General features: G+C 41.1%; 1 protein-coding gene across 2 annotated transcripts in view; it reads left to right on the plus strand.

The window, feature by feature from the left end:
• The window catches only part of dgki (diacylglycerol kinase, iota), a 162741-nt gene that overhangs the window by 139226 nt on the left and 10505 nt on the right, over nt 1–13010 (plus strand). For both annotated transcript variants that reach the window (XM_060903143.1, XM_060903144.1), the window contains exons 23-28: nt 1580–1624; nt 4991–5060; nt 5162–5202; nt 5307–5431; nt 6312–6337; nt 9304–9341. In XM_060903143.1, the coding sequence (XP_060759126.1) occupies nt 1580–1624; nt 4991–5060; nt 5162–5202; nt 5307–5431; nt 6312–6337; nt 9304–9341 (345 nt within the window). The remainder of the gene's footprint in view (nt 1–1579; nt 1625–4990; nt 5061–5161; nt 5203–5306; nt 5432–6311; nt 6338–9303; nt 9342–13010) is intronic.

Consider the following 13010-nt stretch of genomic DNA (forward strand, 5'->3'; position numbering starts at 1 on the left):
TGACATGAACAAAGGAGATTTCTGAGGACCTCAGAAAAAGCGTTGTTGATGCTCATCAGGCTGGAAAAGGTTACAAAACCATCTCTAAAGAGTTTGGACTCCACCAATCCACAATCAGATTGTGTACAAATGGAGGAAATTCAAGACCATTGTTACCCTCCCCAGGAGTGGTCGACCAACAAAGATCACTCCAAGAGCAAGGCATGTAATAGTCAGTGAGGTCACAAAGGACCCCAGGGTACCTTCTAAGCAACTGAAGGCCTCTCTCACATTGGCTAATGTTAATGTTCATGAGTCCACCATCAGGAGAACACTGAACAACAATGGTGTGCATGGCAGGGTTGCAAAGAGAAAGCCACTGCTCTCCAAAAAGAACACTGCTGCTCATCTGCAGTTTGCTAAAGATCACGTGGACAAGCCAGAAGGCTATTGGAAAAATGTTTTGTGGACAGATGAGACCAAAATAGAACTTTTTGGTTTAAATGAGAAGTGTTATGTTTGGAGAAAGGAAAACACTGCATTCCAGCACAAGAACCTTATCCCATCTGTGAAACATGGTGGTGGTAGCATCATGGTTTGGGCCTGTTTTGCTGCATCTGGGCCAGGATGGCTTGCCATCATTGATGGAACAATGAATTCTGAATTATACCAGCGAATTCTAAAGGAAAATGTCAGGACATCTGTCTGTGAACTGAATCTCAAGAGAAGGTGGGTCATGCAGCAAGACAACGACCCTAAGCACACAAGTCGTTCTACCAAAGAATGGTTAAAGAAGAATAAAGTTAATGTTTTGGAATGGCCAAGTCAAAGTCCTGACCTTAATCCAATCAAAATGTTGTGGCTAGTAGTTCATGTGCGGAAACCCACCAACATCCCAGAGTTGAAGCTGTTCTGTACGGAGGAATGGGCTAAAATTCCTCCAAGCCGGTGTGCAGGACTGATCAACAGTTACCGGAAACGTTTAGTTGCAGTTATTGCTGCACAAGGGGGTCACACCAGATACTGAAAGCAAAGGTTCACATACTTTTGCCACTCACAGATATGTAATATTGGATCATTTTCCTCAATAAACAAATGACCAAGTATAATATTTTTGTCTCATTTGTTTAACTGGGTTCTCTTCATCTACTTTTAGGACTTGTGTGAAAATCTGATGATGTTTTAGGTCATATTTATGCAGAAATATAGAAAATTCTAAAGAGTTCACAAACTTTCAAGCACCACTGTAAATTACACACAAACACTCATGCAGGATCTGATACGTATTAGTCAGGATGCTCACACCATGTTGGAGGTTTCATTTATATATAAATTGAATTGCAGAGCTGAGCCAGAGCTGGTGTATTAACAGTTAATGATTCATGAGGTCTGATGGATAAATATACACATAAAACCTCATGTATGTCATCAAGCCTTATTGCTTCTAATCTACTAATGTAATCACTGAGTGCTGCCAGCTGTCCTCTTTTTGCTCTGAACACACATAAGCCATACTGACACTGGGCGATATAATTAATTGTGTACTGCATGTTTGTCCTTTAACACTTTTAACCTTTATGTGTAACGCCTGCATTGATAGGATCTGCATCAGACTCCCTCTGCTGGTCAAAGAGTGCACTATCAGGTACATGAACTAAAGTGTTTCATGGTGATTTACTGAAGTGGTGTAACTGTATCATGTGAAGGAGTGTCATGTATCATGTGGCTTCTGACATTCATTACATCTGCAGTGTATGAGCAGTTCACATTCATTTCAACACACTTTCCGATACAGAGAAAAAAACAGAAACGTGGTTTACATGACAAACACTCGTGATGGGAGTCTAAGGGCAGTTATTGAATTCTATTAATATACAGTACCCCTGGTGACTTGTCCAGGGTGTACCCCGCCTTTCGCCCGTAGTCAGCTGGGATAGGCTCCAGCTTACCTGCGACCCTGTAGAACAGGATAAAGCGGCTAGAGATAATGAGATGAGATGAATATACCAGTCAAAAATTTTGAACACCCCTACTCATTCATAGTTTTTCTCTATTGTGACTATTTTCTACATTGTAGAATGACACCGAAGACATCAAAACTATGAAATAACATCTGGAATGATGTTGTAAACAAAAAAGGGTTTAAAACACAAAATATATTTCATATTTTAGATTCGTCAAAGTAGCCAGCGTTTACCTTGATGACGCTTTGCACACTATTGGCGTTATCTTAACCAGCTTCATGAGGGAGTCACCTGGAATGCTTTTCAATTAACAGGTGCCTTGTCAAAAGCGCAATTTAATTTCTTGCCTTCTTAATGTGTTTGAGATCAAACAGTAAATAGTAAATAATAAAAATACAGTAAATAGCCCTATTCCACAACTGTAGTAATCCGTATTATGTCAAGAACCGCTCAACTAAGTAAAGAGAAACGACATCCGTCATTACCTTAAGACATGAAGTGTCTTTAATTAATAAAAATAAAGAAAAACTTTGAATTAGAAGGTGTGTCCAAACTTTTGACTGGTACTGTATGTACATGCTTAAAATACTCGACTATAAATCAAATTTAGAGCGACAAACGTTACCTGTTTAGGGTCTTGGGATGAGAAATTAATGTTCATGGTAATCACACATACGCAATAGACCTAGCTCTTCACCAAGCACTTGTCAATTAAACAAATAAACAAACAAACAAACAAACAAAAATCACTTGTTTTGTGTATTTTCTTTTATCCTGTAAAAGTACGATCTGGCTAAAACCCTATTGGAGGAGATTAGTCTCCTCCAATAGGGTTTTAGCCAGATCGTACTCTTAGTCCCTGAGCTAGTTTACTGCGTAAGGATGTGTTTTTAATAACGACTACGAAGCACTTCTTTGGATAAGTGTGTCTGCTAAATGCTGTAGATGTAAATATAATGCAAGTATGCTGTACATGTGGTAGCGAGAGATTAGGCTGAAAATGCAGAAGTTTTCTTTTTAATGCTAAATATTTAAGTTTTGCATTCAGCTATTGTGGGAGGCACAGTGGTGCAGTGGTTATCACTGATGCTGCGCAGTAAACCTGTTAATTTATGCAAATTTGTTAATTTTACCTTTAAATTTGTAGTTTATTTCTTTTTATATATACCTTTTTTTTTTTATACTTAGTACTTTTTGTACTACTCCTTCCCTGCCTTATCTTTCTTCTTTATATATTTTGCTGCTCTTTTGCTGCTGTAACAATGTAAATTTCCCCTTGTGGGATAATAAAAGGCTATCTTATCTTATCTTATTTTATCTTATCTTATCTTATCTTATCTTAAGAAGGTTCTGGGTTTGAACCTCGAAGCTGACTGGAGCCTTTCTGTACAGAGTTTGTATGCTCTCCACAGGCCTGTGTTACCCCTTTTCAACCAACAGGGAACAGGCTCTGGAATTCAGGATTCTTTGAACCTTGGTGCCAGTTAGCAAACCGGGCCATGTTTTCACCAGTTTTGGGCAGAACTGTTGTAATCAAGGATGGGTCATGAAAGGAAGGTGTTGCACAATGCACAACAGAAGTAAACAGTAGTAGCAAGATGGCAGAACGCTGTGATTACCTGTGAGGTTTTGTTCTGTTATTGCAGATATTTGTTTTCTTTTAATTTTTTCTGAAGTTCTGTCCTTTTCTGTTGCGTTCTCCATTGCTGTGCTCCACTTCTTCTCCAAACTAATGACGCACCTACTCATGTCATCACAGTTTGCGCTGGAAAAACCTGCTATATTTTGGTTCCAGCTGGAAACCAACTTTTCAGGTTCCAAACCAGTTTAGTTTTGGTTGAAATGCTCTGAAAGGTTCAACATTTGGTGCGCAAACAAGAATGGAATCTGTTCCCTGTTGGTCGAAAAGGGATATGTGGGTTTCCTCTGGGTGCTCCGGTTTCTTCCCACAGTCCAAAGACATGAGGATTAGGTGAACTGGCTACTCTAAGGTGGGGTTTACATTAGACCGTATCAGCGGATCATCAGATTAACGTTTTTAAAACGATTAGTGTGCACACAGCAACGCCAATACACGATTCGCATGCACATAGCAACGCCAATACACGGATACGCTCGGCTCCGCAGGCATCCTGCGCTCCAAATCACTCCGCCCTGAACAGCGAGTGCCCTCTGGAGGGTGCGCACTCCGGCCCTGCGCAGCTCACAGAGCGCGCGAGTATAGCGCACGAGCAGTGATTTGGGACTGAGCCGCTGTGCGTGTGATCCCAGTGCATATCACTTACCACTTGCAAGTGGAAGGATGGCAAGCCTAAAGACAATCATAACTACACAATGGGCAGTATTTGCATCAGTATTTGCAGTATTTTCATACTTTTATACTCTTTAATGAAAGGTGATACAAGGCGGAAGTCCGCGCCGTTTTTCAGCAGTCGCGTCACATGACCAACGCCAGCGAATCAGGAAGGTGGATGTCACAGTGACGTTGCCAGCTAGAGCTCAGCACAGCGTATCCGTGTATTCTCAATGTTTACACAGCACCGGACCAGACACGATTTGGATTGAATACGTGGACCCTGGCGGATTCCTGTTTCCTGGCGTTTCCAGGCGGTTTAATGTAAACGGACAGTGCATCCGCGAAGAAAACGAGACAGATACGGTCTAATGTAAACTTGGCCTAAATTGCTCAGAGGTGTGAGTGTGAATGGCTGTTCATTTCTGTATTAGCCCTGTGATAGATTGGCGGCCTGCCCAGGGTGTACCCCGCCTCTTGCCTAAAGTCAGCTGGGATTGGGCTTCTCCGTAACTCTGATGGATAAATATAGTATTGGGCATATAGAAAATAGACAGACGGATTCAGCTATTGTTTTTTTTTTTCTTTTCCACTTTTGCATTTGTCACTAATCAATGTAATGTTAAGACACTGAATTAAAAATATTGTTTTAATACTATGGATAGAAATATTTAAGCTGTTTTAAAATAATCTGTTGCATTTCCTACTTTAAACGTTTGTTTAATGTTTTCCCAAAAAATCCCGTGTTTCCCAGGATGAGAGCAGAGGCTTATCCCGACTTCCTTCTGCACACAGACTCTCAACTAACTGGAGTTTCTTAGACTGTAAGTCATGGGTGATAACTCTTAGGGAGTTTCTGTATTTCACTATTCACATTTATGATGATAATATTAACACACTGCTAATGTTTTCTTCTTTTTTTTAGCCACATCAGCTGATCGCTTTTACCTTATAGATAAGGCTCAGGTATGTCTTAGATTAATTGATAGTGAGTTATGTTTAGTCACTAGAACTAATAATTATGTGTTTTCCAGTTCATATGTTGTGTGTGTGTGTGTGTGTGTGTGTAGGACCATTTGCATTTTGTGACAGAGATTTGTCAGGATGAGGTGTTCATCCTTGACCACGAGGCACCGGCAGTGAACCAGGCCAGAGTCCCTGAAATGCCAGATGTAGTGGTGGAGCCCAGCTTGGGGTGAGAATGTTGTCAGACATCCTCATAGGTCAGCAGTGGACAAATCAGTAGTCGAGGCATGCAAGACAAGAAGAGTAGATCTCAAGACAAACGAGCTCAGAAGGCCGTTGATATAACAGTCACTAGCATGTAATTTATTTCATTCATCCAACAACGAGGCGAAAAAAAACTCTGTTCCTCTTGGCTTTCACTAAAGAAAACTTTTCATTTGATATATTTATTTAAAAATAAATGAATCCTGTGACCTGCTGCACTGTGCACATGCACCAAGTACATGGTCTGGCTGTTGGTAGGAACTATTTTTTATTAGCCATATAAAAAAAAGGATGTGGAAATCGTGACAAAAGTGCACTGCGGCATTAAAAACTGTTATGTAACTTAATGCTAGTATAACATGCAGTCACGTCACTTTTCAACTGTCTAACTTTTCATCAAGTGAGAATGAACATGCTAGCCAGGCTCAAATAACATGCAAATTACATATAACAAGACAACACTACAGTTCATAGCGTTCTGTTTTTTTGCCATGGGGACAAATACAATGCTTCATCAACAGCAACATCAGGAGACGATCACTCCTCACAGGAATTCAAGGACTCACTTGTTCTCATAATTGTCTTGTCATACGTTTGAGTTAAATTATGTTGTTTGCTTCTTTTTAATCTAGATTGTACTAATTAGACGCCTGGCCAAACATAACATGAGACTGGTCAAGCACAGTGGGGCTTTCTCTTGCCTGATGGGCTAGATTTGGCTATGATTTGTCCACTCCTGTACCAGAGCTGCTAAACACAGGAGACTGTCCAAATGTCCTCCTTCTGCGAAAGTTAATCTGCTTATAGGACAAAATTCTGATTCTGCACCTTATTGCTCTTTACAGGGTTTCATTGACACCAGAAGAGCAAGGTAAAGTAGAACTGCAAGCTTGTTATACAGATTAAATTACATATTAACAGATGAACAAGATACACTAAAAGGCCAAACTTGGTTTATAATCTAAATGGCAGCTTGATGTTATAATTAACAGACAAAGTACAATATAAATTCAAGCTTATTTATAATCTAAATAGTTTATAATCTTGTTTTGCAATCTACATTGCAAATTACAGTTCACACAGTGGTGATTAACACACAAGTTTGAAGATAACACTTTCTAGTGATTAAGACTTAAAGCTTCTGGAAATTCCATATGACTAGGAAGTGAGGAGTTCACAGAGCAAATTGTAGAATTTTTATTTATAGACACCCTTCATAAAAACAGACAGAAATTAATGACTGTAAAGAATAACCCATAAGTGCATTTTTTTTAAAACCCCAAATCAGAAAAAGTTGGGATGGTATGGAAAATGCAAATAAATAAAAAAAGCAATGATTTCTTCATTTACTTTGACTTGTATTTCATTGCAGACAGCATGAACCCAAGATATTTCATGTTTTGTCTGGTCAACTTCATTTCATTTCTTAACATATATCCATTCCTGCATTTCAGGCAACATATTCCAAAAAAGTTGGGACAGGGGCAATTTAGGGCTAGTAATGAGGTAAAATGGTTAAATAATGATGCGATTTGAAACAGGTGATGCCAACAAGTGATTGTAATCATTATTTGGTACAAAATCAGTATCCAGGAAAGGCCTACCCTCTGTCCGAAATCACTCACTCGTTCACTACGCCCTACTCACTATATAGGGAATTACTATATAGAGGACTATATAGTGAGCTCATTGGTAAAATTAAAAAACACTTTCGGACACTACTCCACCGCACTGTTATTTACGTCATTACTGTCGCACAATTAAAACGTGCCAGATCAGTCGGCTGGAGGGTTTTCAAAATAATAAATATGTGCATGTATTTTTGTGATAAATCCATATTATACTGAGCGCATTTCCCATATTAATAAATACAAATTACTTTGTGTCTGTTGCATCTTTCAGTTCTTTTAAATCAAAGCTGAATACTTTCTTCTTTGCCACTACCTTTTATTAAATCAAATTTGAAGCTTTTGATTAATTCCTCGCTCTGCACTGTAACTTTTATCCTTGTATTTTATCTGTCTTATTCTATTTTACCTTATTTTCTATTCTCTTACTATTTTTAATTGTACTTGGATGTCCATTTATAATGTGTTTCTTTCTTCGTCCATTCACCCCAACACACTTTTTTTTTTTTTTCAGCGCGACCGCAATGCATGATGGTATGTATTGCTTGGTTAGTGACTATCGGTTGTACACTACTTTTCATGGTGCATTGTGGGATACTTTGAGTGCACTATACAGGGTGTAATAATTCTCACTATACATTCAGACAGCACTACAAAATGGCGAACTCACTATATAGTCCACTATATAGTGAGTAATGAGTGATGTCGGACACAGGGCTAGTCTTCAAGGAGCAAAGACGGGCCGAGGATCTCCAGTTTGTCAACAAGCGCATGAGTAAATTATTGAAATGTTTAAAAACAATATTCCTCAAAGAAACATATGAAGGGATTTGGATATTTCACCCTTGTGGTGCATAATATCATTAAAATATTCAAGTAATCTGAGGAATTTCGGTGTGTACAGGGCAAGGGCACAAACCTAATCTGAACACCCGTGATCTCCAATCGCTCAGACAGCACTGCATCAGGAACTGTCATTCATCTATAGCTGATATAACCACATGGGCTCAGGATTACTATGGCAAACCTTTGTCAAGCACTACAATGCAGAGTTATATCCACAAATACCAGTTAAGACTTTACTGTGCAAAAAAGAAGCTTTATGTGAACTGTGTCCAGAAGCACCATCGACTTGTCTGGGCTCTGAGGCATCTGGGATGGACCATCACACAGTGGAAGTGTGTATTGTGGTCAGATGAATCAGTATTCCAGGTCTTTTTTGGAAGAAATGGAGGCCGTGTGCTCTGTACGACAGAAGAAAAGGACCATCCAGACTGTTAGCAGTAACAAGTCCAAAAGCCAGGGTCTGTCATGGTATGGGGTTGTGTCAGTGCACAAATGCTTACATTTCTGTGATGGCAGCATTAATGCAGAAAAGTACACTGAGATTTTGGAGCAACATATGCAGCCTTCAGGACGAAATCATTTCCAGGTATATTTCAACAAGACAATGCAAAACCACATTCTGCACACATTACAAAGGCATGGCTGTGGAAGTAGAGGGTGTCTGTCCCCTCTGTCCCCAACAGAGAATGTGTGGAGAATTTTGAAGTGAAAAGTATGATAAAGACCCCGTACTGTTGCACACCTTTGCAGGAAGAATGGGACAAAATAAGACCTGAAACACTTCATCACTTGGTGTTTTCAGTCCCTAAACATCTTTTAAGTGTTGTCAGAAGGAATGGCAACATTACAAAGTGGTAAATGCTTTACCGTCCTAACTTTTTTTTGAAATGAGTTGCAAGAATCGAAATTGATACTAATATTATTTACAAATCATTGTTTTCATTTTTAATTTCAATTTCAACATACCGTCCCAACCTTTATTCTGATTTGGGGTTGTCAAATTTTTTTTTTTTTTTTGGTAGTGCCATTTTTTTCCTTAAAATTATTGCCACCACCGCAACTACTATTTAGTAAAACGTTGATGATTCAGCACTATATATTACAGTATTTGTCACTTTCCTTTATTACAGTATTTGTCACTTTACTTTATTCTATCTCTTTTTTCACCAAACATAATATTATGACCAAAAACCTTGACGAAAGTGTCATCTGATCACAACTTCTTTGACACAGTGCTTCTCAGCATCCGGCTGTGGTTATGGAGATGGTATTTAACAATAGATTTTGAAACGGCTTCTTCTGTATTACGACACTACACAGAAATGAAGTAACTTATTCCTCTGTGTTGCTCTATATGTTACAGCCTTGCTGACTGCTGCAAGCTCAGGTGACCTGCACATGGTAAGCTGTTCAAGAAATATACAGTGCCCGACACGATTATTGGCCCCCTTGTAAAGATTCGTAAAAAGGGTTAAAAAAAATCACCTTTTGGTGAAGTAGCTTCATCTCACACTGAAAAATGAAAAAAAAAATCCAACCTTTAATTGAAATAACTTTATTCACAGAAAAACAAATCCCTCATCAAGAAATAATTATTTTAATCAAAAAACACATATACCACTGTTATTGGCGTCCCTGGAAATTATAGTGAACCCAATATACCTGAAGCATGTTTACCATTTAAATTGTACATTTTTAGTTGATTGGTGTGTGTAGGAATTTTCAAGCTGTAATTCATGACTTCCTGATTAACTGGGGAACAAATATGAGGTGACACAGAGGCCAAATTCTCTTAGTGTTCCATCAACATGGGAAAGATAAAAGAACACACAAACCAAATGAGGGAGAAGTGTGTTGATTTTCATAAGTCAGGGAATGGTCATTAAAAAAAAGCTACTCACCTGAAAATGCCAATTTCTACTGTTAGGGCAATAATAAAAAAGTGGACACCAACTGGAACTGTTACAAATTTGCCTGGAAAAGGAACCAAGTTTATTTTGCTCCCACATACAGTGAGGAAGATGGTAAGAGAGGCAAAAAAAACCAAAAAAACACCAATAACAAAAAAAAAAAATCCTCATGGATCACTGTTGGTGAATTATAAGAAAAAGTAAAATCTTAGGGTTTCCAAGAAATTTGTGAAACGCTATTACAACTTTGACTGGAACCGTGTTCTCTGGTCTGATGGAACAAAAATGGAGCTTTTTGGCAATAAATGCTCAAGGTGGATTTGGTGTAAAAAGAAGGGTGGCTGTAATGAAAATAACCTGATCCCAGCTGTAAAATATAGTGGAAGTTCTGTGATGTTTTTGGGCTGTTTTTCCTCCAAAGGCCCTGGAAACCTTGTTCGGGTACATGGCATCACAGACTCCATGAAATACCAGAACATTTTAAATCAAAATCTGGCTGCCTCTGTCAGGAAACTAAAACTGGGTCGTCATTGGATCTTCCTGCAGGACAGTGATCTGAAGCATATGTCCAAATCAAAATTTAAAAAATGGTTATCTGACCACAGAATCAAGCTTCTGCCATGGTCAAGCTTCTGCCATGACCATCTCAGTCCCCCAACCTGAACCCCACTGAAAACCTGTGTGGTGAGCTGAGCTGAAGAAGAAAGAGCACAAGAGAGGGCCTCGGGCCCTGGATGATCTGGAGAGATTATGTAAAAAGGAATGGTCTCAGATGCCCTGCTGTGTATCTCCAACCTTATAAAATGTTATACGAGACTCGGAGCTGTTTTACTGGCAAAGGGAGGTTGTACAAAGTATTAAATGCAGGGGTGCCAATAATAGTGCCACGTGTTTCTGTTGAAAATAATTGTTTCTTGATGAGGGATTTGTTTTTCTCTGAATAAATATATTTCAGTTAAAGGTTGGATTTTTCTCCTTTTTTCAGTGTGAGATGAAGCTGCTTCACCAAAAAGTGGATTTTACTCCCCCTTTTTACTAATCCTTACAACAGGTGCCAATAATTGTGGAGGACACTGTACATACTTAAATCAAACTGAAACTAGTCTCTTCCTGATTTGCATGTTGTGAATGACTGTTAAAAAAAAAAATCCTTTGGCATTTCTCATAAGTGTCACTAATCATCTAATTAAGAATTAAAATGGAAAACATCTCTCACATCATAAATGTGATGAATCAAATAAATAAATAAAACAGTTCTTTATGCAGTCTTAAGTCCAGTCTCAATTCAAAAATAGAAATTAGCTTTTTTTAATTTTAATTTTTTGGGTTTTCATGTTATGTATTAATAATCAGGAAAAGTCTGTGGATTTTAGTATCTCTTTTTAAGAGCAATCCTACATGTTTAGAAATAAGTAAAAAAAAAATTAAATGGTTATAGAACACACTGCACCGGCCCCCTACGGCTATCTCTGTGGGTGGTGCAGTGTGGATTGGGCGGCAGTCAAAGGCAGGGGCCTCGACGACCTGATCCCCGGACACAGTGGCTAGCTGTGACATGGACATGGAATGTCACTTCGCTGGGGGGAAAAGAGCCTGAGCTTGTGCGGGAGGTTGAGAGGTACCGGCTATAGTCGGGCTCACCTCCACGCACAGCTTGGGCTCCGGAACCCAGCTCCTCGAGAGGGGCTGGACTCTCCACTTCTTTGGAGTCACCCATGGTGAGCGGCGGCATGCTGGTGTGGGCTTGCTTATAGCTCCCCAGCTCAGCTGCCATGTGTTGGAGTTTACCCCAGTGAATGAGAGAGTCGCCTCTCTGCGCCTTCGGCTCGGGGAGAGGGCTCTTGCTGTTGTTTGTGCCTACGGGCCGAATAGCAGTATAGAGTATCCGGCCTTCTTGGAGTCCCTGGGAGAGGTACTGAGAGGTGCTCAGACTGGGGACTCCATTGTTCTACTGGGGGACTTCAATGCTCACGTGGGCAACGACAGTGACACCTGGAGGGGCGTGATTGGGAGGAACGGCCTCCCCGATCTGAACCCAAGTGGTGTTTTGTTATTGGACTTCTGTGCTAGTCACAGTTTGTCCATAACGAACACCATGTTCGAGCATAGGGGTGTCCATAAGTGCACGTGGCACCAGGACACCTTAGGTCGGAGGTCGATGATCGACTTTGTTGTCGTTTCATCTGATCTCCGGCCCTATGTCTTGGACACTCGGATGAAGAGAGGGACTGAGCTGTCAACTGATCACCACCTGGTGGTGAGTTGGATCCGCTGGCGGAGGAGGAAGCCGGACAGACCTGGCAGGCCCAAACGTATGGTGAGGGTCTGCTGGGAACGTCTGGCCGAGCACTCTGTCGGGGAGGTCTTTAACTCCCACCTCCGGGAGAGCTTCTCCCAGCTTCCGAGGGAGGCAGGGGACATTGAGTCTGAGTGAACCATGTTCTCTACCTCCATTGTAGACGTGGCTGTTCGGAGCTGTGGCCGCAAGGTCTCCGGTGCCTTTCGTGGTGGCAATCCCCGAACCCGGTGGTGGACACCGGAAGTAAGGGATGCCGTCAAGCTGAAGGAGTCCTATCGGGCCATGTTGGCCTCCAGGACTCCTGAGGCAGCTGACGGGTATCGGCAGGCCAGGCGTGCCGCAGCTCAGGCAGTTGCGGAGGCAAAAACTCAGAACTGGGAGGAGTTCGGTGAGGCCATGGAGGAGGACTATCGGTCGGCCTCGAAGAAATTCTGGCAAACCACCCGGCGCCTCAGGAGGGGGAAGCAGTACTCTGCCAACACTGTTTACAGTGCGGGTGGGGAGCTGTTGACCTCGACTGGGGACATTGTCGGGCGGTGGAAGGAATACTTCGAGGATCTCCTCAATCCCACCATCACATCTTCCATTGAGGAAGAGAAGGCTGATGACTCAGAGGTGGACTCGTCCATTACCCAAGCCGAAGTCACTGAGGTGGTTTGCAAGCTCCTCGGTGGCAAGGCACTGGGGGTGGATGAGATCCGCCCTGAGTATCTCAAGTCTCTGGATGTTGTGGGGCTGTCTTGGCTGACACGTCTCTGCAACATCGCATGGCGGTCGGGGACAGTGCCTCTGGAGTGGCAGACGGGGGTGGTGGTCCCTCTTTTTAAGAAAGGGGACCGGAGAGTGTGCTCCAATTATAGG

Source organism: Neoarius graeffei, chromosome 21 (genome assembly GCF_027579695.1).
Source record: "Neoarius graeffei isolate fNeoGra1 chromosome 21, fNeoGra1.pri, whole genome shotgun sequence".
NCBI lineage: Eukaryota > Metazoa > Chordata > Actinopteri > Siluriformes > Ariidae > Neoarius > Neoarius graeffei.